The sequence below is a fragment of the Pinus tabuliformis genome, chromosome X (assembly GCF_031772625.1).
Source record: "Pinus tabuliformis cultivar Carrire ecotype Pingquan chromosome X, CPIR1, whole genome shotgun sequence".
Classification (NCBI taxonomy): domain Eukaryota; kingdom Viridiplantae; phylum Streptophyta; class Pinopsida; order Pinales; family Pinaceae; genus Pinus; species Pinus tabuliformis.
In genome coordinates this window covers 712,919,735-712,946,203 of record NC_142308.1, presented here as the reverse complement: position 1 = coordinate 712,946,203, position 26,469 = coordinate 712,919,735, and the positions used below count along the sequence as shown (strand labels likewise).

Below are 26,469 nucleotides of genomic sequence, written 5' to 3'. Positions count from 1 at the left end.
GGTTTATTATTTGGGGATCCCAAATATATATGGGTTAGTTGCAAAAAAAATTCCCTGCAAGCTAATAAAAAAAACCCAGAATTTACCCTTTAGAAAAAAATGTTCAGAAACTTACAGTTTCTATTTGAGTCAACAGTCTCAACCATTGTTGAGCACTCAGTAAACATATTGTTCTCCATTTTACTAACTGTACTTCTATTGACCTCTAATGTACTACTCTCTTCTGCATCATCCAAGAACTCCTCAATGGAATCTGCATCCTCAGAAATTTTAGCTTCCTGATTAATCCAATAAGTGTTATCTCCCTGTCCTGGTCCTAGGGAGATCTTCTGCTTTTCAATTTGTTCTGGAAAACCTGAATGTTCAAAAATAGAAAGCCTGCAATGGTGATCAGATCCAATAGTTTTAACTTCAAATTGATTTCCACTATATGTGCGAGGTCTGTGATTATCCACTTCCTTTTCCTTGAACTCTCCCATGAATTTGCATTGTCCTCTTGCATTCAAGGTTGAAGCATCATCAAAGTGGAGATTACTGTCAAGAACCTGAGTCCACAGGAAGAGAAAATTTGAAACAAACAATAAACTACAACATATTATGGATAGGTTTGCAAATTGAAATAGTGATAAAAGCATTATTGCCAACTAATTCGCCAAGGATGAAGTGGAGTGTTCCGATATTCTGTGCTTGATTATCTTTCCTTTACAATATCATATACTTCAGATACTTGGTTATCTTTCCTTTTCTTTCAGATACTTCTAACGTCAATACTTCTTAACAGATTTTTCTTAGATGCTATACACAAAGTAAAAACACTTACATATTCAGAACTGATAAGAGATTCAACTCTACAATCAAACATATTCTTGCTCTCATTCTCTGAAAATGAAATGCATGTAGATTGTTGATCTGGGATCAAGTTAGCATCTTGATATTCTTCTGCATCAGAAAAATTGGCATCTAGGTCGAGATCCTTTGTTACAGTTTTGATGTGTTTACAAAATGATCTGACATCTGCCTCTCCCTCCAAGTTGATATCTAAAATTGAAGCTTCTGTAGACTCAAACCTGAAAATTTGAAGCTTAAGACATCTGTTATTGATTCGCAAACCAATGATCATGTACCATTACAAAAATATAAGTAAGCAAATGAGCTACATAAATAGTGAACATTGGCATAGCAGGTACAAACTTTCAAATAGAAAGAATTTATAGTAATAGGCTAATGCTGATGAATCCTGGCCTTCTTGTATCAATGCGAGGTTGTAAAAGTTATTTTGTATTAAAGAGTCAATCACAAATTTAGTGTTTGAATGACACTTTTGTTATAGGGACACCACCTTAGACTAGATTGATCCTTAAGGGACACCACCTTAGCAATCAATAAAAGAGGAGTAGATTAACAAAATCAATGAGGTTAGCACAGGTTATAGAATGACCAGCTTCTAACACTATCATAATAACTGTTCTTGAGCTTGACGTGTCTATATTCTAGAGTACAGCTACTTAGTTAGCAACGTCTTCAAGCCAACTTGCTTAACTCAGGATTTTGTAATTAAATTCTCCCAACTTCCAGGGTTGAATATTGCTGGCATCATGTCCTTCATGTATACTGGAATATTCCTAATAGGGAAACACAGGAAATAACAGAGACTATGAACTAACTACAAATTGCAATCTCAAAAAATGCAAGCACGTGAATTAAACACCAGAAATATGAACCAAGCTCTGAGCCATTTTATTAATATGAGCAGAATGGGTACAATAGATGGTAATAGTAGAACCTGGGCTTGCTCCAAGCAAGCAAGGCAAAACTCGGGTGATAATAATGAATCCCAATTGTTGTAGAAGCTCCTCCCCGATTTCCGTGCTGACCCAATAAATTTCTACTGCTGCTGCCAGATAGGTGGAAAATCTTCCCTTAGAAGTGCTCAGAAAATTCTGATAACTTAGCTGGTGCACTTTCTCAACAAGGCCAACAAAACCTAGAAAGGGATTGACCCCAAACTAACTCTCCAAGAAACCCACAAAGTGGTGCAAATTGTCAGCTGACTAGTAAAACGTACTGCTGAAAGAAAGTGGATTTTTTGTCAGAATATTGTCCGAATCACGCTGAAAATGCAGCCATAAACTCCTCTCCAGATATGCAGAAAAGGTTTGCGTTGATTCCAAGTTATGAGATAGCCCACCAAATAGCGTGAGTGGCCCTCTGGCTAGCTACACGCACTGTTGAGAAATGATGCTCCCAAAACTCCCAAATTCTTTGTCGTAATACCACTAAAATTCCACACAAAATCCCCTCCGGAATCTACCTTCTCCTCCAGCCAATCTCCTTTGGAAATTAGTTTCCCTCTTCCCCTATGCAAGTTTTCTCTAGTGAGCTCTACGCACTGCCAAAATGGAGAAATTCGGCCCACCAAATGGCCAAGACTTTTGCCCTGCAAAACACTACCAAAATTCTGGTCTCAAGGTAGGAAATCTCTTTGCAAATCACCGGATCTCCCGATTCATTCTAGCTAAAGAAATTTGAGCTCCACAAACTGCCTCTATGCCCAAGAAGTGCGCAAAACTGGGTGAACACCTGCAATAAAGCTCTGTGGAAATCTTGAATTGGACTCCCCAAATTTCCTCACTAGGGAGACACTCGAAGTTCTCTAAAATGAGGGTGGAATTCCACTTGGAACTCCTATGCTAAACAACACTTCTCTTCTTGTGCTAAACAACTCCAAGAGAAGATGTAATGTGAAGTGTAATAGTCAAAAGCAATGTGGAAAAAGTCGCTGTCGGGATTAATTCGGCAAGGGTCCAAAAGTTGAAAAACTCGGCAAAGTCGGGAGTTTTTTGAAAAAGTCGGCAAAAAGTCGGCAAAATTAAAAAAACACAAAATTATTCATTTTTTTTAATTTTTTTTAACATCTAGAGTATCCACAACATCAAATAAATGCATTTCCACATAAACATGTAAAGAAAGCTAATATATAATATGTATATGAAGTCTAGTGCTGCATCACATATCAAAATAGTGAATCCACTCCTGAATTTTGAGTCCTGTCTGAGTTTCAACTCTCAAGAGTCAAAATATCAACAAAAAATATAATAAATGTACATCATGAGTCATCTAAAAATCATCAAGTAATCACTAATCAGTCACTGAGATCCTCTTCCCCTTTTACGGGAATAGGGAATGGCTTTGCCTTTTCCTCTAGAGGAAGAAGACCCTGCCCCTGAGGATACAAAAGGAAATGGACTCAATCGTCCTCTAGAAGCTGATGGAAGAGGTGGCCTCTGTGCTACGCTGCCGCTGCTGCTGCCCACCCTAGATGGTGTCACCTCCTCCTCAGCATCCTCATCCAGCTCTGCTACTGCCTCCTGACCCTGATGTTGCTCCGCCTCCTCCTCCTCTATCTCTAGCTCTCCCTCCTCTGCAACTGCTACATCCTCTAGATCCACACCTAACCAATCCGGGATCGTGTCCAAGATTGGCCTCTCAGTCTCGACTCTCCATGCAGCGGTGGTATCAATATTGTCCAATGAGATGGCTTCCACATCAGTAGATTTCTGAAGCTGTCTCACCCACAATCGAAGATTGTAGTAGACGTATACCATGTCATTGAGGCGTTTGGATTCCAATCTGTATTAGGGTCATAGATTGTAAATTAGTACTTAGAAAATTTAAATATTAAAATTAATCAAATGAATTCAAAAAATTTAATTTGAAATCTTTTTAGTTTTTACCTGTTGCGCTTTTTGGAGTGTATTTTGTCAAATACACTCCAGTTGCGCTCACACCCAGAGGAACTGCATGTTTGGCTGAGCACTCGAATGGCAAGCTTTTGGAGATTTGGTACTCTGGCACCATAGCTTGTCCACCAAGCATCTACAAGTTAAAAGAAAAATGAGAAACATAAAAAAAACATTGAAATTCTAAACTTGAAAATTTGAAACAAACTGAAACTTACCTGGCATTTTGGTCGTCCTATTCTGAATAGCCATGTCAAAACAAAATGTGCCAGTGGCCATCCTATAGACCTCCATTTCTTTAGAAATCTCCTCACGTTCTCGCCTAGATGACACCATCCTCTCGACACAAGTGAAGAATCCATCCATCACCTCGGCATCAAATCTGAAACCACAAGCATAAGAAAATGCAGGGTTGAGGTAGACACCTGCAGCATGAATGGGGCGATGGAGGGTATTGTTCCATCGCTGATCAATCACTCCCCATATGACCTGTTGTTTCTCCAACCCCTCGTCTCCCTTATCTGCATAATAAGCACGGATGGCTTCTTTGGCCCTATCCATGGCCTCATACAAGTAGCCCATTGCGGGCTTCTCTCCATCAACCAACCGAAGAACCTTTACCAAAGGTTCTGAAATGGCACACACCTCCTCTACTCCTGCCCAAAAGCTCTGATCATATGAAACTAGTCTGCATATGCCCTCTCCCTCCGGTTTGCGGCTAATAGATAAAGAACGCCATTCCGCTGAGAGAAACATGCTCTTCACCTCCCACATAGAATTCAACAGAGACTGAAGAGATATGAAAGTAGTGGCAAATCGTGTAATGGCAGGCCGCACCAACTCTTTTTTGTTGGTGAATTTTCTCATCAAGCTAAGCACAGATGAATGATTATAAATAAATTTTGTTATGCTCTTGGATGATTCAACAATATCCCTCACAGTAGGAATTTTACCTATATCCTCCAACATCAAGTCAATGCAATGAGCAGCGCAAGGTGTCCAAAACAAGTTAGGATACCTCTCCATAAGCATCTTGCCAGCTGCAACATAATTTGCAGCGTTGTCCGTTATGACTTGGACAACATTGCTTGGGCCTACTTCCTGAATGAAGATGTCCAACAACTCACATAATAAACGTGCATCTTTAATGTGGTCAGATGCATCAACAGATTTCATAAACATTGTCCCCTTGGGACAACTAACCAAGAAGTTAAGAAGGGTCCTACCCTTCTGATCAGTCCAACCATCTGACATGACTGTGCATCCAGTGTGCTCCCATGATGCCCTAAACTCTGCCAATCTAGCAGTGCACTCAGTCTTTTCATCTTGAAGAAGAGGCCCTCTCAACTCTGCAAAGGTGGGGGCTTTGTACCCCGGGCCAACGACAGCAACAGCATCAAACATAGGCTGGTAGAATGGGTTTGTCTTGGCAATGTTGAAGGGAACATCGCTCCATAGAAGACACCTACTGACCAACTTGTCAACTTCTGCCTTTTCCTTTTTTTCAATGATGATCTAATCCCAGGTTGTGAACCAGCTGCTGTTCTAGGAACAAAAAAAGATGAGATAGAAGGATGAGTACCACTACCCAATGTACCCATGGGTGAGGAAGGTGATGCTGCTGTAGAAACATTGCCACTCTCAATTCCCCCCACTCTTGAGCCCCCTGCAATTTGGTTTCTTAGTGTTGCCCTGGTGTCTTTTCCTTCCTCTTTATCCATCAATGATTGAATGGCCCGTCGGATGATTTCTGGAGTTGTCTCTTTGCAAAGTTCAATATTTTGGCCTGGAATTTGCCCCAAATGGAATTTTAATCTGTTGATGCCTCCTGACATATGCTTTCCACACAATTTGCAAGTCAAATACATTCTATTGACCGTCCCAGTTTCAGGTATAACATCAGGCTCACCAAACTCCCACATAGAATCCAAAACCCTCGGCATTTTGTTTTAAACTTTGAGCTGGAATTTAAAGTTTAAACCTGGGCACAAAAAGAATGGAAACAAATTCAAATCAGCAAATTATAATTAGTAATTTACTAATTTGTATTGCACTCAGAATTTAGAAACAAATTAGTAAATAATAAATATTAAATAATAAATCATAAATGTATGTACAGTGAAATAATTTATTACAGTCATAATTTATTACAGTCATAATTTATTAAATAATTTATTACAGTCATAAATATTAAATAATAACAATAAAATAAATATAAATAAATTATGTTAGACATAAAAATCCAAATTTTTTAGTAACGAGAACATTTACAAAACACTTGGAATCCCTTCAAACTGCAACAGTTAGTGATGAGATTCAAGTGGCAGCAAAGAAGTCAAGAAACCAATGATCACAACAGTGAGAGAAGCAGCCCAAATCACACAAGAAAACACTTACCCAAGATGCAAAAGATGCAAAGAGTGAATGCCCAATGAGACAAGATGACTGTCAACTAGTCTATTCTTTACACCACTGTCATGTCTATGATCAGACCTTACAGTGCCTATATCAGACCTCAAATTAGAGTAACAGTCCTCCCAAAAATCTCAAGAGATGCCAAGTAATGCAAGCTCAACCAATGCAAATGATATGCCAATGAAAATAGACGACTGTTAATTAGTTTTATGCCACTGTTACATATTTATGTCACTGCTGTATGTGACTTACTGTAGCTGTAGGTGATATATCAGACCTCTGAAATGTCTATGTCAGACTTGTAAAACTCTGAAATTTAATACTTCAGTTCTCTACAAACCATGAAAAATGCCAAGATGAACAAACTAACCAATGCCAATGATCTTATGATGATTGTCAATGAATTTTATGGCACCTTTGTGTTACTGTATGTGTTATTTAGGACTGTTATAAGACTGTAATACAAAGTTCAAAGTTTAGACCTGACTCTTCTACCCAACTTCGGACCTCTGGCAAAAGATTTCAGGACAGTCACTATAACTCAAAGTTCAGAGTTCCATATGGTGGTATCTTATGTGATACAGAGTTAAATTTCTTTAAACTTTCATGATTAGAGATTTGCTTGAGTGTTTTCATGATTAGAGATTTGCTTTGAGTGTTACGTAACAGTTATAAAGTATAAACTATAAACATTAAAGTTTTAAACTTACCTTGTCACCTTGCCGGGCTTGACGGCGGATGCTTGCGGCTAGCAAATGCACACCCACGGGCCACAACTTCTTCGAACTGGAAAGTTGGAAACCCTCGTTTCTCCTCCACAGCGAACAAGCCAGCCCAAAACACAATTAAAAAATAAAACGACGAATTCTGGTTTTTATGCCCGCGGACGAAAATTTTTTTAACTTAGCCGATTTTTTGCCATCGACTCCCGATTTAATCGGGAGTAATTCGATTTAATCCCGATTTTTTCATTTTTTAAAAAGTCGACAAAAAGTCGGCCGATTTAATCCTTTTTTTGAAAAAATCGCATTTTGGGGAATAAATCCCGATTTTATCGGGACTTTTTCCACACTGGTCAAAAGATAATCCACAAAAAGAGTCCATCCTTCTTTTATAATTTCTCTTCATGCCTCTAGACTCCTCTTTTTTTTAATTGGTGGGGACCATTTCCCACTAAGTTACTTTTGCCACCATTTAATAAAATATTAATTCGCCACTATTCTCCAATAAAATAATACTAGCCACATTTCTCCAATAAAATTTGCCCCTTTTAATTAATATTACTAAAATTAGGCAAAATTCCTCAATGACTCCCATGCTCACAAAATTGGGGATATTACAGTCCTCCCCGCCAAGAATTGCTTGTCCTCAAGCAATGCTTGAACAAGCGCTCCCTCTCTGCTGACCCGAACTATCATTGCAAACAATACCGGGGTCCCAAACGTGCCACTGAGTCACCCTGAATCCCTGCACCATCCTATCATAAATGAATCTCTCGATACCAAGGTCCCAGGATAATCTTAAAAAGATGCCACCACGCCGACGCAGCGCCACTCTGATTACAACTCACTACCGATTGTGCACATACCATATCCTCCTCTCCTAGAATCCGATGGTGAAATACAAATAAAGGCCAAATACATCCTGCCCAAGCATTTCCATGATCCCAAAGCCTACCCATCCAAAGTTATCCCCGAACCTATGCAACAACAGGGAAAGCCTGGCTCGCCATACAATGAAGGCCTCCATAAACCCCCATGTGTGAACCCTAGAGTGAACTAGATCACTCTCTGCCATGACTCCGCTCATCCCGAGACAGATTGATCTATCGACCAACTAAATCCCTGGATAATAGCCAAACCTGTTGCGATATAGATATGAAAACTGTTGGAATCCATCTGTGCCTTGTCTCTAGTCCTTGCATGCAATCAATATATAGGGTTCATATATCATGAACTAATCTTATGCATGCTAAATTTCCCTGTGTCTACCATTGCGTAGTACTGATGACCGCTGGAAACTACATGTGTCAAATAGCTACCCCCTGAAGGCAACCAATAGATGGGTATCCAATACTCGCAATCGACTTAGTGTATGTGGATCCATCCTGTCCCTGTCAACCATAACCACTAAGTCTACCATTTTCCCTCTCGATAATGTGCCAATACAATGTTTCAAGCCCAAATACATACTAGGAAACTGCCTCAACCGTACACGGTATCCTCTGCTCACGCATGGCACTGACATGCCCTGTGGAAAGAGTGGCGTGTCTCCCTCGTGACCATCTCCCTAAGCGTAGGCTCAGTGGTGAATGATATGCCAACCCTGCAGATGATCACCTCATCCCCCAAACTATGGTTGTCAACTCGCGCGCCAACTCAATGCCACCGAGTAGAAGTCTCTCCCTTAGTGCACTGAGTGTCATACAAATATCTCGGGTGAGCTCCCCGTCTCCCACTGCTCGTGCCTAGAGTGTCAAAGGACAACAGGGAAATCGCCTGTGCCTATAAGTGATGTAGAAGAGGGACAGGCGTGTGAGTCCCCATAGATATTGTTGTCGCACAGAGTGTCTAGGCACCGCAACAACACTCAGATCGGGAGCTGTCACCCTCATCCCCGATCTCTCCGTTTAAGTTATCTCCCTACAGCAAGCTAAGGCGGGTAGACCCTATGGATAAACGGGATGAAGGAGAACCAGCTGGGAATCAACCGGTTTGGGAGACACAGCGAGGCAATTGAATACTTGATTAAGGCTTAGCAAGATTTAGATTAAATTTTAAATGATTAATACCAGTGCCTTGTGGAGTCAATGATCCAAGTAATTGATTATCAACTGCTGCTTAGGAAGATGAAATCTATTTGCAATTCCACAAAATAAAAAATAAAAAATTAATCGCTTGAGAATATTTGCAAAATGTCTAGCATGTAATGAACATTAAATAATCCAAGCAATAACTATCAATTTCACTAGATGCACAATGCCTTAGCAATTAAATTTCAAGAGATACAAATACCTTAATCAACCACGAAATTTAAAAGCTAACCAGTTTCAATCCCAAATCTAGGAAATTCACCACTTTCAAATAGTTAATCTTTAGATAAACATTTAAGCACATTTAACTATAGAGAAACGACAAGTACTAATACCACAAAATTTCACCTTTAGATCTTATCCTTGACAAATTTGATTAGTCTTTAGGAAATCTTTTCTAATGTGCTAAACAAGTCTTAATCAGGATTTTCTCTTGTGACCCAGATAAATCAAAAGATTAAATAATTTTAATTTATTTTTTTTTACTTTTCAAATTTCTTTTAAAGAAAAATCAAAACAAATAAAAATAAAATAAAAATGAAAATCGAATTGTCCTAAAAAAATGACAAACTAAACCTAACGTAAACTAAAAATAAACTAGACCATTACAAATTTGAAATAAGAAATAAACTAACACCAACTAAACAAAAATGTGAAGTCACCTAAACAAATAAAGTATATACATAAAAAGAAAAATCGAAAGTTTGTATTATGAATAGGGTCCTAACCTAATCTGAAAACCAAATAAAATGAAAAAGAAAATACCTACATTAACCTACTCATAAACATATAATGAAAATCGAAACTTTGTTGTTGTGTGTATGCAGGTATACGGATGATGAGAAGCGGAAAGGAGTAGCCGCAGAGGGATAATGAGGAAAGGACTGCGGGAAAGGAGCTAGGCAGGAGATCGAAGGAGGGTTCAGCAGGTGCGTGGGAGAGATTGAAGGCAACAAGGAGGAGCTGCGTAGGGATTGCAACGATTGCAGCAAGGGATGCGTGGACAGTGAGGAGAATGTTGGGCGATGAGCAGCTGTGTGGAGGGGAGAGGGTTTGGTTGCTGCGGACAGGTAGCGCGCAGATGCATGGAGGAGATAGATGCGAGGGAGCTTGTGGCAGCGTTGGAAAGGGTAGCGAATTTGGAGCAGGTTTGGACGAGTGTGTGAGAAGGGACTGTGGTGAAGGGAGGAGAGACTTGCTGCGTTGAGGAGTAGCATAGGCAGCTAGTGAGTGAAGGAATGCCGCAGAGGTGAGATGGATAGTGGATGGGCAGGTCTAGGAGGTGAAGGGTAAGGTGGAAAATCGAAGAGCGATGGAGCTCTGATGACGAAGGGAGCTGCAGATAGGAAGAAACAGGCAGAGAGCAGCGAGCAGAGAGGAGGGCTTGGACAAAGAAATCTGAAAATTTTCAGAGAAACCCCCAAAGGCAGACAGATAATTAAACGGAAACCCAATAAAACCCTTAAGTATTTCCCAGAATTTTTTTAATTAAAATGTTATACTTCTGGTTAAGATTTATCAATGAAAGCCTTTAAAAAAAAAATCCATATTTAAAAAATTTTCAAACCCTCAAACTGTAGAAAGAATGCTCTTGCAAAAGCTGGTTCTGAGGCCAAATCTTACCCTCCAGGGCCTAGATCTGGCTTCAAAATTAAACTTCACCTTCAGATCTGCAACCTGTTCCTAAAAACAAACACCCAGAATTCTGATATACCAAAAAAAATGAAACCCCAGAAACCCTAAGTCAGAAAAATTTAAAAAAACATTACAGATCTATGCACAGGAGTAGCAGATCTATCAGATCTGGCAAGTATGAGTCCAACTCCGCTCCCAGATCTGATAATCTGAGGCTCTGAAAAGCCAAATTTATCAAAATTTAGCATGGAAATTTTTTTAAAATTTTAAATTGAAACAGAGGTGCTTCGCCCAAGACCCTTCATGCATCAAAAATGAAACTTCTTATGATAAGCCCGGGATTTAATCAAGTTGGGCTCTTCAGAAAATACTAATCGGGAGTTGGCTGGTCCAACTGAAAACTTCCCCGAACGCCCGATGATCTAAAAATCAAAATTCCCTACACAACTCAATTCAACCATTAACGTAGAGCGAGAAAACGATAATAAAATTCAGATTTAATAGAGATACCTGCCATTATATTGAGAACTTAAATTACCATTCAAACCCCAGTGATCAAGCAAGATACCTGTGCTTAAATCACTATTCATAAAGCTATCATCAATGGCTGAAAGGAAATCTATGCATGAAAATAACACATCTTACAGTATTTCCACGAAGAGTAACACCAAAGAAATTAACCCCAAAGTCTTTCTTTATTGCTCATAAAAAAAAAATTACAAGAGAGCTTACACTTAGCACATGACTCAAAGATCGAATGATCTCAACTGACAACTGACCCCCTATTTAAAGATAAATTTCCCAACAGCTAGTTCGAGTGATCCTTGTCAAAGTGATCTCGACCGTTAACGAGGATAAAAATTTCTTTTAATCTCATTCGTCGAAATTTTAGATATTGAGGAAATTTCGAATTTTTCAATTAAATGCATTTTAATAAATTCAAAAATTAAAATTTTGCATTTATTTCCTCAAAACTTTGACTTTGACTTAACCCTAGGGACCTAAGACATAAATTTTAGCAAAATAAACAACTAACCTTAGTCCCTGGACCTGTTAAGATTTAATTTTTTTAAAGGATCCACGAATTTTACCTCTGGAAAATTTAAATTTACATAGGACCTAGGACCTATGTGGGGATAAATTATTTTTCTAACCCTCAAGACACCTTACATCATGATTTCAGATTTTTTACATCTCAATGGGGAAAACCCATTTGTAAAAGACCCTCATAGACTACCCAGTTCTGCGACACAAATATAATCTAGCAGATCAAGCAATTTGTAATAAAATAACCTAACCAAATAGTTAGGATTATTCCCAAATCACTTTTACATAGACTTGATCTAGAACACTAGTACTCCCCTAAGATTCCAGTGACAAAATCCATTTCGGCTTTGGGGTAGGCTAAAGGAAAACTCTGCCGACCATCCGAGAATGGATTGGTGAGACAAAAAACCTCCCGGAATGTAGATTGTTACCAGAAAAATAGGTTTACCTAGGTAATTACATACATGACACAAATCTGCTGAGATTATTTACATCACATATATGCAGAATGGGTTTACGTTATAACATGATAATCAGGCTAATGATGATAACTGGTTAACACGGACACATCGATCAGGCGCTATCCCTTTGCGAAAAAGGGGGTGTACTGGTATGGTTCGTTGACACATAGTGGTCAACAAATACCATCAAGTATCGCTCATATGCATCCCCCACAATCCTGGGTGAACCACACCCAAAGGTATGTCCAATGTCTCCATCCATAAGTCTCCCTGGAGGCAACACTCCAAGACCCCATTGTGTAGCACCATACACCCCTGCACACCACCAAGCATCCTTGTACTCCTTGGCATGCCACTGTACATCGCGACCTACCCGTGTACACTGCTGGATACCCCCTACTACTGTTGTCCCGTCCTGTATCATCTCATGTCTTGTTGGTATCACTGTACCTGACACTCCCCACGGGTACTCAATGCGATGTGAGTCATTCCTCCTACTCCGCAGTGTAAACCAACATGCTACAACACACCCCCATGCATCTCCATGGTCCTCTCCAGGCCACTGCTCCTCGCAGCATAGCCCTGCACACCATTGGATGTTATGGACTAAAATTAGGTCTATACACATCAGTCTGCATCCCTCTACATAAGACTGGACCCTACGACATAAATCTGTGCAATCATGTGTACCACTGCCTACTGTTGTACTACCATGTAACATACGGTACCCCGCATGTGCCAAAGTATCTACCATTCTACTAGTGAGCCCTCCATGATGTGGGCTACATCTCCCCATCCACCCTGACAGACCAAAGTGGCCTAACTCCACACCTTCCAACGGGGATATCTCTGTTGTGCCAATCCTTGGTGACTCCTGCGCCCAATACCTTAATGGGAGAACATCGTCTCCATACAACGCCCGATCCGGAGGCCTACCCATGCCAACTCCTCCAACCATATCCTGCCAAAGAATGCTAATCATCTGTGACCCCATGCACAACCAACATGCTAAAACAACCCATGGAGTCTACTCACAAACCGCCAGACCACTAGTGTCGACTGGAACTCCCCTAACGAATACATGTGCTCAGTCACTGGGTCAACTACCTCATTAATGCCATAGCCATCCCGCATGTCTGATATCAAATAGCATGCCCCACCTAGATCCCAATGCCAACCTAGGCCTCCAGTACCCTCGGTGTCTGAGAGCTCCCACTAAGCTTTACTCCAAACTACAACCATCTCCATGAGTCCAGCCCACTCCAGTGGGTACCAACTCAGAATCTCTCGCCATCCAACCCCAAGAGAGGGATTGAATGCACAAACCCCCGCACATAGAACAAGCCCTCCATCTTGCGAGTGTTGCATCCTGCGCAACTCATGTTGCCTCATCTCACCATCCTGGTCAACGCATAAAATCTATCGAGGTGACTCCCCATCTCTCTCTCCATTGTGCAAAGGTAGCCTAGTAATGTTGCAAGCCCCATCTATATGAGCCCAAAGAGAGCTATTGTCTAGAAGTACTGCAACTCTGCAAATGGTCTGTGCATCTGTCTGCTCTAAATTAGTGGCTGGCTCAAAAGATGACTACTCGTCCTCCTCCATCACGGGCTCAACATGAGCCTCCAACTGTTCCTCCATAGACAACCCGACATGCAAGACATGCTCACCGGTCAGTTGTCGCTGGTTGTCACCCTGAAGCTCTGTCATAGATCTGGATGCCTCTGTACCTATCAGCTCCTCATCAATGGTGGAGATGTCTCCCGACACTGCATCAACCTGTGGTGCACTACTATCACATGAAAACTCAGTCACAACACTAGGTACCTCATCAACTATTGGCATCTCATCAAAGGGTGCATGCTCAACTGACTCCTTGCCAACCATGGCCCCTTCAACTACTTTTTCATTTTCTGCCTTGATCCTCCTCATCATCCCTGCATTATTCCACTAAATTCCCACTTATTTCTGCATATCTCTTAGTTCACAGAACTCCCAAAAAGAGAGGGATGCCTGAATGCCATGTCCGAATGATTGGTATGCCCTCCAATGCGTTGCCAATAACTCCACATCAATTGCAATCATGTCTTGCCATCTTGATGCATTATCCATAATTTTGGGCATAGTGGATTTGTTGTATAATCGAGAATGGTCTTGATTCCCAATTGTGGTGTGAATTAGCTGCTCCCTGTAATGACCCAAACAAAGAAAATTTGGAACAAACCCTTCACATAAAATTATCTTCTACTTAATAGAAGATTTCCATGTAAAACCCAAACCATAAATCCATAAATTGCATAAAAATATCATTAAAAATCACAACGTGAAGAACAATGAGAAATGCAGCAACAAAATCCAGCTTTATCATATAGAATATATATGGAAATACAATAGCTGGCAATGACCCTCCAAGATAATAATACTGAAACTGGCCTCCAAACTGAAACATGAAATCAAATAACTACAACTTGTGAACCCTAAATGGATCTACCAAGGTAAGAGATGGGTGCTCACCCACTCTCACTGAATCACCCAACAGTTTCCGTCCAGGGGCTACTACTGAAGTAGACAACCGGGTTCTCAAACCTTTCACCAAAAAAAATACACAAATGCAAGATGTCTCCAAATGACCTTCTCCTCCTCTTTTATAGATCTCATGGATAGATCTCCAAGCCTCTAGAAGCATCTTATTTTATAATTTTATTATTATTCTAGAAGCTCCTCCATTGACTTTATCAAGTGACCTTTTAATTTTATTTTATTTCACTTATGTCACTTTTGGCTCTTTTTCTCCAATTAATTACTTTTACTTAAATAAATGACTAATTAAAGTCACTTTTAACTAAGGAAAAGGAAAATAGTCCACCATACTCTCTTCGGCCACTGGAAGTCTCTTCTCAGCATCCCATCCTGTAGATTTTCTCGTTCCGGTTCTAATGAGCTATTACATTAAGGTGTTCCATCAATTAATCTCCCCGGAATGCCACCTCGAGCATAATTAATTAATTTATGCCCAATAATAACGTTGAATTTTGAAAGTTGTCGAAATGCGACGAAATGAAAGGCAAACTGTGCAGATGATAGAATATGCCAAGTGAATGCCATCAAATCCCATAAAACTCCTCAAAACTCCATCGGGACCCTTGATGACATAAAAATGCTCCACTAACCTGGCCATCCCCTGCCTTGGAAATCCACCCTGGCTATACTATGAAGAAGAATAAAAATGGGGACATGACAATCCTCCTGCCCCAAGATTGCTTGCCCTCAAGCAATCCAAATATGTGGACCAATTTGGTGGCCCGACGCAACTGAGACCCAATGCCCAGATCCCATACGAACCACTGGGTGATGCTCTGCTCCTGTGTCAACCCATCATGAACGGACCCCTCAATGCTCGGATCCCAGACCAATCTCTGACTGAACTTGTCATCAACAAATCCTCCTGGATCCCAACGCCACCAAGAACATATATCAAGGCTCCATGGTTCCTGCTCTGCTATAACTCCAACCAAGAACGCTGCTCCATCAACCGCATACCAACTCATCACCTCTCTCCAATCCAAATCTTGGCATAAACCAAGGTCAATCTCATCATGCTGATGCTGTGCTGAGCAACTGATGAGTGGCCAACCTACATCTTGCTACCAACTGAAGCATGTAATATCCCTCACCTTTAAGGGCTCCGGCAATACAATGCCTCTGACTAAAAATGATACTCCATCAGTAGGATACCAACTCATGATCTCCCGCCAATTTGATGTATGGACACCTGTGCAAGGAATACATCTACTATGCTGACACTGGTCCATGCTCAACTCCTAATGCTCTACCTGAAAAATCAAAACATGTCCCAGAAATCCTGCATTTCTCCCTCTAATGGGAAAAAGAGGGCAAACTGTGCTACAAGCCCTGTTTATGTACTCCTAGAGAGGGTTGTTGCCTGAAAATGTCGCAGCATTGCTGCCTTCCACTCCACCGATTTGCACCTCATCAATGGGTGAACCCAAAGATGGATGCATTGTCATCTCCCTCGTCTGACGGGAAACTCCACGATCCTCCAACCCACCAATCTCCTGCAAAATTGTCTTGCCATACTCCTCCACCTCCAGAAGACATATGTCTGCAAATATTACCACCCTGATAGTTGTTTGTACCTCTGTCTGATCATCATCAATGGTTGGCCCCAAAGGTATATGCTTACCCTCCATCATGGGCTACCTCCAACTTGTTCTCCCCAAAGGGCTCATCATGCATACTGCGCGCATCCTCCTCCTTAGCTAACTCATGCTCCACCATATGTTTCTCATGTTGAATCACCACTGGTGACTCATCATCGTGAATGTCTCCCATAGGGTCCACTAACTGCGAATCATATGAATCTAGCCTGTTGTCAATGACTCTACATGACTCATGCTCCTCGGAGGCGTCCTCATATGAACCCATGGACTCGTCCAAAGAAGACCCCTCACCCTAAAGGTCAGAAGGAATCTCCACCTACTCTAGCTCTGTCATCTCCTCAGTGTCACTCAAACATGAGTGGTCAAGTCCCCAAGGTCCTTTGCAAATGAAGCAAAGTCCCTTCCTCCTCAGCTCATTCTTGCTGCATGATCCACCAAACCTGTGCAGTCCCTCCCTAGTCAATTGTCTTCTGAAGAGCCCAATGTTTTGCTCAACCAACGTTTCGACTAGTTCATAAGCAGCAAGTGAGACCAACTTCTTTCTGCTCCAAACAGACAAAAATCGAGACTGCAACTCCCGGCAAATGGCATCACAACCTCTCATACATGATGACAATATGGATTGCATGTGTGCTATGAATATGTTAGGATGATGTTTCCTAATGCTGAAAAGACATTGGAACATCTACAGGATCAAACCATTACACTCTAGATCAAACATGATTTCATATGTCCTAGTCATGGCCATAACTCCTAAAATCTCAAGCTTCTTCCCAAAGGTAGAGCTTGCAATGTTGTCCAAGTCCTGAAAAGTATCTACTATCAGCTTGAAAATCTCCACATAACATCATCATTGTAAGGAGCTATAGGGGCGGTTAGTCTCATGATGTTACTAAGACAAGATGCAACTGGAAGTCTAACCGCTTCACAAGGTTCCTCCAAAGAGTTTTTGTTGATTTAGGGTAGCATCGAATGTGCTCTAGCCACGAAATTTGGTGGAGAGGTTGGGGCACATGAGATATCAAATACCCAGAAAGGGTTTGGGCAGATTCTAAACAATTCAAGAGATATTAAAATAATTAATATTTTTAATGGAAACCCTAAGTCTAAACTTAGGGAAAATAAAATATTAATGAGTATTAATATGACACTGTGTTAGAATGGTCCAAAAGACATGGATCAAGCCAGATATAATCTTAGCTGTTGATTAGGGACCTAATCTCAGCCGTTGATTTGTCAACGAAAAAAGTATAAGAGGGGGCTTGAGGGTCACTTGGAGAACACACTGAGGGAGACCAGTCAATTCAATTTCTGGAGCAGGGTTAGCTGAGAAATTGAACCAGTGGTCTTGCAGCAAGTACGGAACAGAGAGACGAGAGATCAGCACAGAGGTAGAAGAGGCAGACGTAGGGGCCAGAGGAAGCCACGCAGAGGCAGCAGAGACTGCGCAGAGCCAGCAAGGCCCGCGTCATTCACGCAGAGGCTGCAGTAGTGACACAGAAGGCTAGAGAGGCTGCGCAAAGCCTCAATAAGATGACACAGAGGTCAGTAGGGCCTAAACCGGGTGTTGACCACTACGTGTCAACGACCCATAGCAGTACCCCCCTTTTTTCACAAAAGGGATAGCCCCTGATCGATGTGTTTGTGCCGTCCAGCTATCATCATCAGCCTAATCATCATCTTATATTGTAAACCCTTTCTGCATGTGTAAATTGTAAAAATCTCAACAAATCCGTGTCGTGTATGTAATTGCCTAGGTAAACCTAATTTTTTGGTGACGATCTACATTCTGAAAGATTTTTTGTCTCACCGATCCATTCTTGGATGGTTGGCAGAGTTTTCCTTCAGCCTTACCCCAAAGCCGGAGTGGATTTTGTTACTGAGATCTTAGGGGAGTCCTAGTGTTCTAGATCGAGTCTATGTAAAAGTGATTTGGGAATAATCCTAACTATTTGGTTAGGTTATTTTATTACAAATTGCTTGATCTGCTAGATTATATTTTGTGTCACAGAACTAAGTAGTTTGTGAGGGTCTTTTGCAAATGGGTTTTCCCCTTGAAATGTAAAAAATGTAAAAATCATGATGTAAAGTGTCTTGAGGCTTAGAAATTAATTTATCCCCTCATAGGTTAATTAATTAAATTTTCTGGCCAAAAATTAAAATCCTAAGCCAGAAATTTGATTAATTCTAGGTCCTAGGTAAATTTAAATTCTACAAAGGCAAAATTCATTGGTCCTTAAAAAATCAAAGTTTAAGAGGTCCACGGACTAAGGTAAATTAATTATTTTGCTAAATTTTAAGCCTTTGGTCCCTGGGGTTAAGCCAAAGTCAAAATTTTGAGGAAATTATGTTAGGCTCGATCTAGAACACTAGCACTCCCCTAAGATCCCAGTGACAAAATCCCAGTGAGTAAAATTAAATTTTCGAATTAATTTCCTCAAAATTTAATTTTTGAATTAATTAAAATGTATTTAATTGAAAATTTCGAATTTCCTCAATAATTTAAAATTTCGACGGATGAGATTAAAAGAAATTTTAATCCTCATCAACGATCAAGATTGCTTTGACGAGGATCACTCGAACTAGCCGTTGAAGGATTTATCTTTAAATAGGAGGTCATTTGTCAGTCAGTATCATCCAATCTCTGGATCGTGTACTAAGTGAAAAGCTCTCTTGTAATGTTTTTATGAGAAATAAAGAAAGACTTTGGGGTTAATTTCTGTTGGTGCTACTCTTCGTGGAAATACTGTAAGATGTGTCATTTTCATGCGTAGATTTCCTTTTTAGCCATTGAAGATAGCTTTCTGAAGAGTGATTTGAGTACAGGTATCTAGCTCAGTCGCTAGGGTTTGAATGATTACTTAAGTTTTGAATATAATAACAGGTATCTCTATTAAATCTGAATTTTATTATCGTTTTTTTGCTCTATGTTGATGGCTGAATTGAGTTTTGTAGGAAAGTCTTGATTTTTTAGATCATCGGGCGTTCGGGGAAGTTCTCGGCTGAACCAGCCAACTCCCGATCCGTGTTTTCTGAAGAGCCCAACTTAAATCTGATCCCGGGCTTATCATGAAATACTTTTATGGGTGATGCATGAAGGGTTATGAGCTCAGTACCTCCTTTAAAATTTGAAATTTTTAATTTTTTATGTGCTAAATCATTAGATCTCGCTGTTGAGAGCCTCGGATCATCAGATCTAGGAGCAGAGTTCGACTCACACTCCTCAGATCTGATAGATCTGCCATTCATGTACATAGATCTGTAATTATTTTCAGTTTTCAGACTTGGGTTTTATGGGTTTTAGTTTTTTGGGTCATTGTACATATCGTTTGGGTGTTTCTTGTTGTCTTATAGTTGTAGATCTGATAAGGAAAAATGTGCAGAACCCAGATCTAGGCCCTGGAGGGTAAGCTCTGGATCTGGATCTCTGAGGTTCATTAAAATCGTTTTTCAAGGATATTATTCAGGCATTTTGCAGTCCAGGGTTTTAATTTTTTTTTTTTTTTAATCTGGAAATAATTTCATTGGGGTTTCACTGGTAAATATTAAGCAGAGGTATAAGATCTTAATCTGGAAATTTCTCTTCGGTTCATGGGCTGTAGTTTCTCTGCTGCTTGGGGTTTCTTAAGCAGAAAATTTCAAATTTGTTTTCACTATTGTTTTCTGGAAAATTTCAAAATTATTTTTATTGTCTATGTTTCGGTTTTTAAAATAAAAATAAAAATAATTGAAGATCTGGAAAATCTTGGGTTTCTTCTTGCGTTTTTCTTCTATCTATCCTGCCAGCAGTGACCTTCAAATCCCTCTGCAACTACCTCATTTGGCTCCCATCGCTCATTTATTGCTGCTGCTGAACCTGCAACAAGCAAACAATAAAATCTTCAGCCACCATTCTACGCAGCCCATGTCACTCAGTCAATATGCGTCCTTTCAAACCCTCATACAGCTACTCCTCTACGCAGCTATCCATCTGCTGCTATCATTGCAGCTCCCACTTCCATATCAATCGAACCCTTGCATCCCATGTCCATCCCTCAGCTTCGTTCCCAGATCCTCAATTTTTTCCCTCACGCTGCTCGTCCAAGCATCCATCCTTGCTGTCGTTGTCTCCATTACTAGCTTCTCCTTTCTGCCGCTCATTTCTTCTCCTGTTGGCCATTCCTCGCTATCTTCTCTCTGCCCTCGATAGAACCCTCAAGCAGCCATCCTTCTGCTCCTCGACCTGTCGCTGTAGCTTGTCAATCCATTGCCCACAGATCCGCGGCTCCCTCTGCTTCCTGTCCTCTACACGCAACTCCCAGCAAAACCCTTCCACGCAGTTTCTTCCTCTACCGCGGCCATATGCTCCTCACGTTTCTTTCTTCCGTGGACCTACAAATAAAAGCAACAAAATGTATTCGATTGTTTTTTATTTTGATTTGTTTATATTTCATTTGTATATGCGTTAGGTTTTAAGCATGAGTTTCCAAAAGATTTTGTTTCATTTATTCTTTTTATGACTTCTTTTTTTTATTGTTTAGTTTTTTTTTATTTGATTTCATTTAGTTAATTTTTTTTTTTCATTTTTTTTTATGAATTTTGTTAACAAATTTCTAAAAAATCCTAAAATTAAAATTCTAAAAATTTTAAAATCTAAAAAATTCAAAAAAAAAAAAAAATCTTAAATTCCCATTTTTCTTTAGCTCTTGGTTTTTCGATTCTCTTTTTACATTTTTTATTTCCACAATTTTGATTTTGCCTTTTAATTAAAATCCTAAAAAATAAAAATAAAAAATCTAAAAGCTAAAACATTTAAAAAATCTAAAAATTTAAACTATGGTGACTAAGGAGTTAAAATATATTAAATTTGCACTTCCACATTAAAAAATTTAATGTGGCCTATGGCCCAGTAAAATTTTATTTTTTAACCCTTTGATTCATTTTTCCATCACATTAAAAGATTTTGATTTTTTCAGTTACCATTAAAAATGATTGTCTAAGGAATAATTAAGATTTAAATCTAAAGTTCCTTGGTGTTATCTGGTGATTAAATGCATTTTCATGATTTTTCTATGATCAAAGTGTGACTAGCGTTTTAAATCATATTGGTTGTTGGAGAAAATTGATTATTTCTAGATCTTAGTCATTAACAAAAATCATTAAATTTGGAATCTCTTGCATGATACAGTTTTGGGCGTTTATATTGATTATTCACGATTGTCATTATTCGTCACATATTGGAAAATTGTTCTAGATAACTTGTTTTACTTAATCTACAGTTGATTGAATATAAAAGGCATTGGTCTGTAATCATTTCTATCTTGTGGTCGTGTCTTGGTTACATTAGCATTTAATCTGTTCATCTAAGTTAATCGAGATTCGTTTACTTTCATCAAGTTGTCCATCATTAAAATCTCCTAGAGCCCGTGATCCACAGGCTTTCTCATCCATTTACCTTAGGGACTACCCCCCTTGACTTGCCTAGGAGAGAGTCTAAATGGAGTGAGTAAGGATCAAGAGTGACAGCCCTTACTCTGAGCATTGTCGCAATGCCTAGACACTTTGTGCGACAACATTTTTTGGCGCTCTTGCCAAGGATATTTTATTCTTGGTGTTTCAGCGACATTCATTTTTCATCTTTCATCTTTCTCATCTATTCATTAGCCGGTCAAGCGACATAGCATTCCCTGGAGTCATTTGATCTTTTCATATGCACCTTTAGCACCTGGACGTTTCCGTTTGTTTCTTGTTTGGGTGCCGACTCCACTTCTTCCATTTATTATTTCTCAGACAAGAAGCCCCCTCTTGTATCCGGTTGTTTGTTGCCTATTGGATCCTAGAGTTAGATTCATGTTCAAGTGGCGACTCCATTTCTTTCATTTCTTACAAGAATTTCTACTAGAAGCTCGCTTCTAGTGGATCTCTTGATTTTCTTGAGCAGGGCCTCTCTCTATCATCCATTTGGTCCCTCATTAATCCTTCCGGCAATTCATCATGGATGATTCGTTTACCCTATGTCATTTTACTGATTTTCTCCATGATATTCTGGAAGTGGCCATTCATAAATTGTCTTGTTCTCGGGTGGTGATTCAATCGTTGTTAGAAAGCATCTATGCAAGTTTACTCATACAATGCTCATATATTGTAGTTCTCCCCAGTATGATCATGAGGATGTCAAAATGCGTCTTTTTGCCTTTTCTTTAGAGAGTGATGCTTTGAACTAGTTTAATAATTGCCCTGAAGATTCTTTCGCTTCTTTACAAGACATCGTCAATGCTTTTAAAGATAAATATGGTTATCGAGATAGCTCGCCTGATGCCCCTAAAATTATGCAGCAGAATGAAAGTGATCTTGTGAAGGATCCAGCTATCGATGAAAGATTTCAAGACAATTGTCCATATCAGAATGTGCCATCCACTTGTACCATTGCAGATCAAATCCATGACAGTGGGAAAACAGGGACAAGTTTTCAAATCAGTGTCGACAATGAAAGGGAAAATGATAAGCAAATTATAGAAGAACTAATGCGGCTGGTAAAAAATATGGAGCTTAATCAAGAAAAATTTGTAACTGATTACGTCAAGGATATGAAAACTTTATACATCCACCTGGAAAAACGTGACAAGGAGATGGAAATCATGAAAGCTAATCATGACAGGGAAATTAATTCTATGCAAAACAAGTTATTATCCCTAGAGGAAAATATGACAATCATGGAATTCAATCATTCAAATCAAGTGACCGCCATGGAAGCAAGTTATCAGGAAGAAATAAGTGTGATTCAGAACAAGTTGTCAACTATGGATGAAGAAATGACCATCATGAGATTCGATTATAATAACCAGTTAGCTATGATACAAGCAAATCATGAGAAAGAGATGAACTCTATGCAACATTGCTTGATGACCATAAAAGCAGATAATGACAAAGTAATAAAAGATATGGAAGCTAGTCAGATATGTCTTCAGAATAAGTTATTGAGCAGACCATGCCAAGGAAGTCAGTGCTATGAAGGTTGAACACTCTAACCAGATGGATGCCATAACAATATAGGTACAGAAACTTCAGCATCAGTCAGAGGATGAAAGAAACAAGGAAATGTCAACAAATCATAAGCCTCCCTATCTGTTGTAGCAAGCTCCATCTTATTATGAGGTCATTTGTTCCATTGAAAAGTGGCTAATTGAAGGTGACCTGGATAAAATGGAAATTAATAATCAGGTTGAGATTGCTTTGACGACGATCACTCGAACTAGCCGCTGGAAGATTTATCTTTAAATAAGAGGTCATTTGTCAGTCAGTATCATCCGATCTCTGGATCATGTAATCAGTGAAAAGCTCTTTTGTAATCTTTTTATGAGCAATAAAGAAAGACTTTGGGGTTAATTTCTGTTGGTGTTACTCTTCGTGGAAATACTGTAAGATGTGTCATTTTCATGTGTAGATTTTTTTTTAGCCATTGATGATAGCTTTCTGAAAAGTGATTTGAGTACAGGTATCTTGCTCAGTCGTTGGGGTTTGAATGATAATTTAAGTTTTGAATATAACAGCAGGTATCTCTATTAAATCTTAATTTTATTATCGTTTTCTCGCTCTATGTTGATGGCTGAATTGAGTTATGCAGGAAAGTCTTGATTTTTGAATCATCGAGCGTTCGGGGAAGTTCTCGGCTGAACCAACCAACTCCCGATCCGTGTACTCCAGTAGGAAAGGGTAACATAGTTTTTTAGACAGAATCGGGAGAGTGGTTCCGTGCCACAAATGTGCTCATGTACCAGGATTGGGGATGAACTTAATTTCTGTGTCACAACTACAAGGCAAGGGTTACGACGTCTACTTCATCAAGAAAAAGGTATACGTCAAACACCCGAGCTGGAAAAAGAAAGTGCAGATCGGGATCAAAAGTAATCGGTTGTATAGATTATAACTAGAATCTCCAATGGCACTAATAGGCAGTCATGGGGACAAGGACCTGAACGAACTATGGCACAGAAGGATGGGTCACTTGCACCATGGAACTCTGAGAATTCTTAGAAACACTGTAACAGGAGTTCCGATCAGAGTACGAAATGAGATGATGTATGCAGGGGATGTGCTCTAAGAAAGTATGCCAAGGCAACATTTCCTAGGAGAAAACACAGGGCTAGGATTGATACATTCAAATATCTGCGAACCTATGACCGTCAAAGCTCTCAGTGGTGCCGAGTATTTCCTTACCTTCATTGATGACCACTCGAGGAAAACTTGGATCTATTTTCTGAAAACCAAGGATGAGGTTTTCTGTCGATTCAAGGAGTTCAAGGCTCTAGTGGAGAATCTAACTGGTAAGAAAATAAAAGTCTTGCGCTGAGATAATGGTCGAGAGTATGTCGATAAGGACTTCATTGATTATTGCGCTAAGGAGGGCATCAGAAGAGAGTGGACAACTCCCTACAATCTGGAGCAGAATGGGGTGGCAGAAAGGAAAAACAGAAACATTGTAGAAGCGGCTAGGGCCATGTTGTATGATCAGGATATCCCAAAATTCCTGTGGGTGGAAGCATGCAACACAACTGTCTACGTTAAGAACAGGACTCCTCATCGGGCATTGGGCAAGATTACTCCAAAGAAAGTATTCACTGGAAAGACGCCTGAAGTCAGTGATTTCAGGATATTTGGGAGTTTAGCATATTGCCGCATAACCGAAGAAAATAGGAAGAAGCTAGATCAGACTGCAGAAAAGGGGTATCTGGTGGGATCAATGTTTTTAAAACCGGAACGGTGACTGGACCGGTCCACCTAATGAACCAGTTTACCGACCGGAACCGGTCTAACCGGGACTGGTTTGGTCTAAACGAACCGGTTTTAAAAAAATACATTAAATAATTAATTTTTAATGAAACAAAACTATTTTTAAGATGTAAAACCATGATTCCAAGCCAATAGAGACAAAATATGCAAAGTTTGCTCGTTTATATACCATGTAAAGGTGAATATATCAAAATGGCACTGAGTACAATACATATCATCGGCAAAATAGCAAAATACGTAAGAAATGAGGCTCTAAATGGCCTATAAAGTCCAAAAACAATGTTGCAAGCTATGAGGCCATTGGCCTACTACAAGTCTACAGTGTACACATGATCAATCATCAAGTTCATCACCACTACTAGACACAGGATCATCATCAGGAGCTACATAGACATCATCTGGTTCAGAGTTTGAGGATGCCTCAACCTGATCTGCAACCTCAGTATCAATGCCACCAATGACAATAGAAGTGGACCTAATGGAAGCACGAGTTTGTCGACCTACACGACTAGTGCCTTCCATTGGTTCTTTGCCTTTCCTTGATGCCGCTACTGATCCTGGTTCTGATGCCGCCACATAATCTGCCTCATCCCCCGCTAAAGCCATGTCGAAATCAAAATCAGCCTCAAACACAGGATCTTCAGTCTCCTCCACCCATTCTGATGTTGGATCAATATCGTCCAACACAATGGGATCTAGATCAGGTGATTTGCTCATCATTTGTTTCCTCCTCAGTCGAAGGTTGTATTGCACAAAAACAAGATCATTTAACCGTTTTTGTTCCAAACGGTTTCTCTTCTTCGTGTGTATGGGCTCAAAAACAGACCAATTGCGCTCACAACCTGAAGCACTGCAAGTTTGACTGAGGACTCTAATTGCAAACCTTTGCAATTGAGGACACTGGCCACCAAATGACTCCCACCAATGTGTTGCAAAGAAAAAGACATTAATTAGTAACTTAGTTTATAATTTGAATTGTAAAGAACGTAAACAATTTTAACTTGAAAAGAAAAACAAAATGGAAATTGGAATTGCTTACATGGTTGGTCCACATCTCTTGCCATCTTTGCCAAGTTTTTGCCAAAAGTACCACTTGCCATATTGAAAATAGTACGCTGTCTATGTATTTCCAACTGGTCTACATGGCTAGGAACCATGCGCTCCAAGCAATCAATCAATCCAGCTCTGACCTCCCCATCATGCTGATCTCCTAGCCGATTTTTATAGTGACACCTTGGGTTCAAAAAATACCCAGCTGCATGTATAGGACGATGGAGTTGATTGTTCCATCTGTTATCAATGATTTCCCATATACGGCCATATTTAGCTAACCTGTCCTTGTAAGCTACCCGTATCTGCTCCTTTGCCTGATCCATAGCTTCATAAATGTAGCCCATGGCCAATCTTTC

The 26,469-nt window shown here is 39.9% G+C and overlaps 2 protein-coding genes across 2 annotated transcripts in view; both read right to left on the bottom strand.

Annotated features, from left to right (window-relative positions):
- The window catches only part of LOC149141953 (uncharacterized), a 443,876-nt gene that overhangs the window by 318,741 nt on the left and 98,666 nt on the right, over positions 1 to 26,469 (bottom strand). The window contains exons 7-8 of the mRNA XM_089448017.1: positions 821 to 1,067; positions 116 to 545 (exon numbers count right to left, since the gene is read on the bottom strand). Coding sequence (XP_089304143.1) covers positions 116 to 545; positions 821 to 1,067 — 677 coding nt within the window. The remainder of the gene's footprint in view (positions 1 to 115; positions 546 to 820; positions 1,068 to 26,469) is intronic.
- LOC149141954 (uncharacterized) lies at positions 3,114 to 5,755 on the bottom strand. The gene is made up of 3 exons (XM_089448367.1): positions 3,959 to 5,755; positions 3,735 to 3,876; positions 3,114 to 3,630 (listed from the first exon to the last, which is right to left on the bottom strand). The coding sequence occupies exons 1-3, from the start codon at positions 5,142 to 5,144 to the stop codon at positions 3,147 to 3,149; spliced, it is 1,812 nt and encodes a 603-aa protein (XP_089304493.1). The 5' UTR covers positions 5,145 to 5,755; the 3' UTR covers positions 3,114 to 3,146.